This window comes from Electrona antarctica (genome assembly GCF_951216825.1).
Source record: "Electrona antarctica genome assembly, chromosome: 9".
Classification (NCBI taxonomy): Eukaryota; Metazoa; Chordata; class Actinopteri; order Myctophiformes; family Myctophidae; genus Electrona; species Electrona antarctica.
Genome location: NC_136790.1, coordinates 160,451 through 165,671, shown reverse-complemented (window position 1 = coordinate 165,671; position 5,221 = coordinate 160,451). Strand labels below are relative to the sequence as shown.

Sequence of the window (5,221 nt, the reverse complement as noted above, 5' to 3'; positions counted from 1 at the left end):
ATATAAGCAGACAATACAAAGGAGCAAACAATGCAGACTATTGTACTAGTGAGGGGAACAGGGCTACCTCAACTGACATTAAAAGCCAGGGAGAATAAGTGGGTCTTAAGCAAAGATTTAAAATCTTTTATCTTTTATATTGTAAAATCAAAGTTAATTTAACTCTTGAGTGTACAATGGGGGTCTGTTTGTTCCAAACTATAATTTAGCTGGGAACCCCCTGGAACTCCCTCAAGGACCCCTGGGGGTCCCCGGTCTCCACTTTGGGAACCACTGCCTTATATCATCATTATGGGAGGGAGAAGAGTCTAGGATGTGTAGCTGACATGATGTTTAATGCCACAATGCATAGGAAACATAATGATGCTTACTAGTTGTTCTCACTCTCTGAGAAACATGTACACGTTCATTTGTCAAAGAAGTAACCCAGAGAAAGAATCCTGATACTCAGACTGCTCTAGTGGCCAGTCGTAGCAGACTGGCTGTACTCAGTTACAAATGCTTGTTTAACTGAACAGAGTGTAGTAGCCAGGACTAGCGATGAAAATGATCAGTTAATTTGTTAATTGATAAGCATATCAATCAATTAACCGGTTAGTCGATAATCTGTGTTTTTTGTTAAACCCCAGCTGCGTGCCCTCTTGCTCGTGCTACATGCGCGAGTAGAACCCCCCGCTTGCAGTCCCAGCTTTGGCCAGTAGGGTTAGGCAGCTTCAACGTTTCCCAGCCGCCCTGGGGGTTGGTGTAAGCACATGTAACAGTAATGTAGTGTGTTCTCTCTCCACCTCACCTCAGCCATGAGTTAAACCACATGTAACAGTAATGTAGTGTGTTCTCTCTCCACCTCACCTCAGCCATGAGTTAAACCACATGTAACAGTAATGTAGTGTGTTCTCTCTCCACCTCACCTCAGCCATGAGTTAAACCACATGTAACAGTAATGTAGTGTGTTCTCTCTCCACCTCACCTCACCTCAGCCATGGCTGACAACATCATGGATGCTGCCTGGCAGAGAGAATCACCACAGGCTGCCAAGAGGATGAGACTGGACACTGACCATGTGAGTGACCGTTTTCAAGCATCATTACCAGATCAGCAACATGACTCACAGATTGATAGTAGTTTATTTGTCTGATTATGACTGTCCCTCTGGATGTTGTTGTTGTCGTTGCACTTCAGGAGGACGGTGTACCTCCATCCTCCCTGGATGCTGAGGTGTTTGTGGACCCCCACCATCCCAACAAGCTGTTAGAGGGTCTCAACAGGCTGCGTCTCAACAGTGTCTTGTGTGATGTGATTCTGTGCTGTGAGGGACAGGAGGTCTCCTGCCATCGTCATCTACTGGCCTCCTTCAGCCCTTACTTTGAGGTAAATACACACGTCTATTGACCTGCTGGTGTTAAGGCAATGACATTTCAAGTCTGCCTTGGCTTTTACATGAATCAATTTATCATTCTACACAAAATTAATTAATCAGTTAACAATGTAAATAAGAAAGAAACTATGGACACTCCAAGCCAACCATTCATCTTTCCAACGTGCACAGGCCATGTTTACATCTGGTATGAGGGAGTCCACACAGGACAGAGTGACCATCAGTGGAGTGGAACCTCAGATGATTGGTTTGCTGGTGAACTACGCCTACACGTCTAAGGTCTCCATCAGTAATGATAATGTACAGGTAATGTATTTTATTATTATCATAAACATCATTCATTGTCTCCATGTTAGTCCTACATAACATCAGTTCCCCATAAAGCTAATGTGTTCATTTGTTCCAGGCTCTGCTAGCGGCATCAGACCTGTTGGAAGTCACGTCTGTGCGAGAGGCCTGCTGTGAATACATGAAGCGTAACTTGGACGTAAATAACTGTGTGGAGTTTTACTGCAGTGCCGACGACCACTCCTGTGAAATGTTGAAGAAATAAGCTTGGATCATATTCTGGAACACTTCGGTGTCATCTACCAGAAGGTCAGTGGTTGGGTAGCGTGATATTGGTCCGACCTCCCGTTAGATCGACCATTACTAACCCTATCTCTAACTCTAACCTAAACATAACCGCAAGCACGGGAGCAACGCATCCCTCACCAACCTTAATCCGGTCGTTTTAACGCATCCCTCACCAACCTTAATCCGGTCGTTTCAACGCATCCCTCACCAACCTTAATCCGGTCGTTTTAACGCATCCCTCACCAACCTTAATCCGGTCGAACTAACAGGAGATCGAACCTTAGGGCAGCCCCCCAGTGGTTGAGGGTCATACATTTGGGTTGTTTTATTACCATTACTCAACTTCCCACCATCACAACTGACCTGGGTAGAAACATTCAATCAGTCACAGTGATTAGATACACGCATATTGATAAGCTACAGTCATGAGCATTACACTAATATATCACCAGTGAATATTTCAGACGAGAAAATGTGACTTCAGTGTGAAGTATAGGAACAGTGTCTTGTCTTCATCTATCAGCTAATTGTGTTTTTCTTCTTCTACCAATAGGAAGAGTTCCTCTCTCTCTCCATAGAAAGGCTGACAGCGGTTCTCTCCAGTTACCATCTGAATGTTCCAGAGGAGGACATGGTGTTTGAGGCTGCCATGCTGTGGTTAGACAAGAGTCCTACCCGCAAGCAGAGCTTTGGACAGGTCAGGCATTTCTTATTCTCTCACCTTGTAAGACAATCGGAGGTCTCTATCATGTTGATCACCCAATATCCAGTTGGACTAGTACTAATACTTTGTGTTCTGTGTGTTCTTCAAGGTGTTGGAGGCGGAGCAAATCGTCTGCCTCTCATCAGTCCCTCCTACTTCCACACTGGTTGAGAGTCTGGATGTGGTGAAAGAACAGCAGGCCTGTCAGAGGTTCATCTCTGAAGCCAAGGGGGAGCAGCCATACTCTAACACAGCACGCCCACGCATTGGCAGGATCACAGGTATCCTGCTGAACACATGCATGCATGTTTCACCTGATGATGCTGGAAAAAGCTTATCTGACAATAAAGAATATGACTGGTTTTCTATTCAGGCTTCATAGTGGTTATTACATCATGATTCCATTATTATTTCTCATTTCGTTCTTTTGTGCTTTTATTCATGTCAAAATGCACACCAATTGTCTCCTGGATTCATTAAGTGACTGCTAATGTAGTGCTGCCTCTCTGCAGCCTCTATCCCAGAAGGTTCTACTCTCCATGGGGAGAGAGTTCCAGAGGGTTGTGGCTGCCACACTGCAGCCTCTATCCCAGAAGGTTCTACTCTCCATGGGGAGAGAGTTCCAGAGGGTTGTGGCTGCCACACTGCAGCCTCTATCCCAGAAGGTTCTACTCTCCATGCGGAGAGAGTTCCAGAGGGTTGTGGCTGCCACACTGCAGCCTCTATCCCAGAAGGTTCTACTCTCCATGCGGAGAGAGTTCCAGAGGGTTGTGGCTGCCACACTGCAGCCTCTATCCCAGAAGGTTCTACTCTCCATGGGGAGAGAGTTCCAGAGGGTTGTGGCTGCCACACTGCAGCCTCTATCCCAGAAGGTTCTACTCTCCATGGGGAGAGAGTTCCAGAGGGTTGGGGCTGCCACACTGAAAGCTCAACAAAATACATTTGGTTTCTCCTTCATTCTTAAATCTACTCCGCCTCACCTGCTCCTTCTCCTCTGCTTGTTGAAGTGATTGTGATGCTGGGAAATACTAACAAATTTGAGAGCTTCGATCCACTGACCAATCAGCGGAAGACTCTTGGACGACTGCCCATGGCGTGCATAAAGGAGTATGCTGTGTGTTCACAGGTGAGGATTACCATCACAGTCTATCAACTTAAGACCTGTAATGCAGTGGTAACCTACCTTTTCAAGCCCAAGGGCACATTGTATTATGCCACTAAAATGTGTTTAAAACAATGTAAAATGACAAAATGAAAAATACACAATTGCAATTTCAGACGAGCTCAATGCATGATCGCACATTCACACAAAGACTAGTAGTTTAAATAAGAATAAACACTGATATAATAATCTAATAATAACCAATATATAATCAATGGCTAAATAGTAAAGGGATACTTCACCCTTTTTGCAAAAATATATACGTGACGTTTAGAAGATTTAGAACACTTTCCTGGGGTCTTTACGTGTGTAATATGTGGTTTTAGATATTTTAGATTTTAGCAGTGCCCATGATGTAACAAGACACTGGGCTCACTTACTTCCTCGACTACAATTCCCATAATGCTTTGGTGCACTGCTCCTCATTGTGGATAGGGGGAGGGCTGTCTTACTGAGACAACATGTAGTCCAGGAAGGAAGTGAGACTTTGGGTCAGTCTTGCACATCGAATCTGAAGGTGCGTTCAAACCTGAAGATAAATTGGTTTCCAGTCGCTTCAATCGTTTCACTTTATTCACGCATGTCAGCATTGATCAAAAAAAGATTCAAGATTCAAGACTTTATTGCCATGTCAACAGGGTTGATTGGAATTTGTTTCAGTGCACTAAAAACAGACATACAAAAGACACATATTCATATCACATATTCAGACAGTAGACAAGATACAAAAGTACAAACATCATATGAGGGGGACCAATAAATAAGAAGAATGCAAATGTTACAATTCATGTTGAATAAATAAATAGCAATTCATCGCAGTTACAAAGCAGCTTCGCGCTGTAAAGTGCGAGTGAAAAGAGGGTCAGCATTCAGGAGGCGAACAGCCTCGGGATAAGTGGTGTTCTTAAAGCGGGAGGTATTGCACTTTAGAGACCGCAGTCTCTTACCTGAGGGCAGGGGTGCAAAAAGAGAGCAGGCAGGGTGGGAGGGGTCGGAAATCACCTTCTGCATCCTGCGCTTAGTGCGTATGGTGTAGATAGAGGAGACAGATGGGAGGTCGAGGCCAATGATTTTTTACGCTGTGCGTACCACCCTTTCCAGCTGTTTCCTCTCTAAGACGGTGGTGTTTCCATACCACACTGAGACTGAGAAGACGAGGACACTCTCCACAGTGGCTCTGTAGAAGTGAACCAACGCCTCCCCAGTCACACCGAACTTCTTTAAGAGGCGTAGGAAGTGAAGCCTCTGGTGGGCTTTACTCAAGATGTTACTAGTGTTAACTTCCCATTTCAGGGAGCAGCATATAGTGGTGCCAAGGAATTTAAAACTGTCGACCCTTTCGACAGGCTGGTCGTCGATAACCAGGGATGGGGGCATAATCTCCTTTTTCCGGAAATTAATGATC

The 5,221-nt window shown here is 44.8% G+C and overlaps 1 protein-coding gene across 1 annotated transcript; it reads left to right on the top strand.

Moving 5' to 3' along the window:
* Positions 1-1,338: 1,338 nt before the first annotated feature.
* Positions 1,339-4,999, top strand: LOC306929265 (kelch-like protein 24; the record flags this gene model as incomplete). The annotated part of the gene is made up of 7 exons (XM_079509707.1): positions 1,339-1,368; positions 1,547-1,681; positions 1,782-1,972; positions 2,505-2,648; positions 2,764-2,935; positions 3,662-3,780; positions 4,934-4,999. Exons 4-7 carry the CDS (start codon positions 2,583-2,585, stop codon positions 4,997-4,999), a joined length of 423 nt encoding a protein of 140 aa, XP_079365833.1. The 5' UTR covers positions 1,339-1,368; positions 1,547-1,681; positions 1,782-1,972; positions 2,505-2,582.
* Positions 5,000-5,221: the final 222 nt, after the last annotated feature.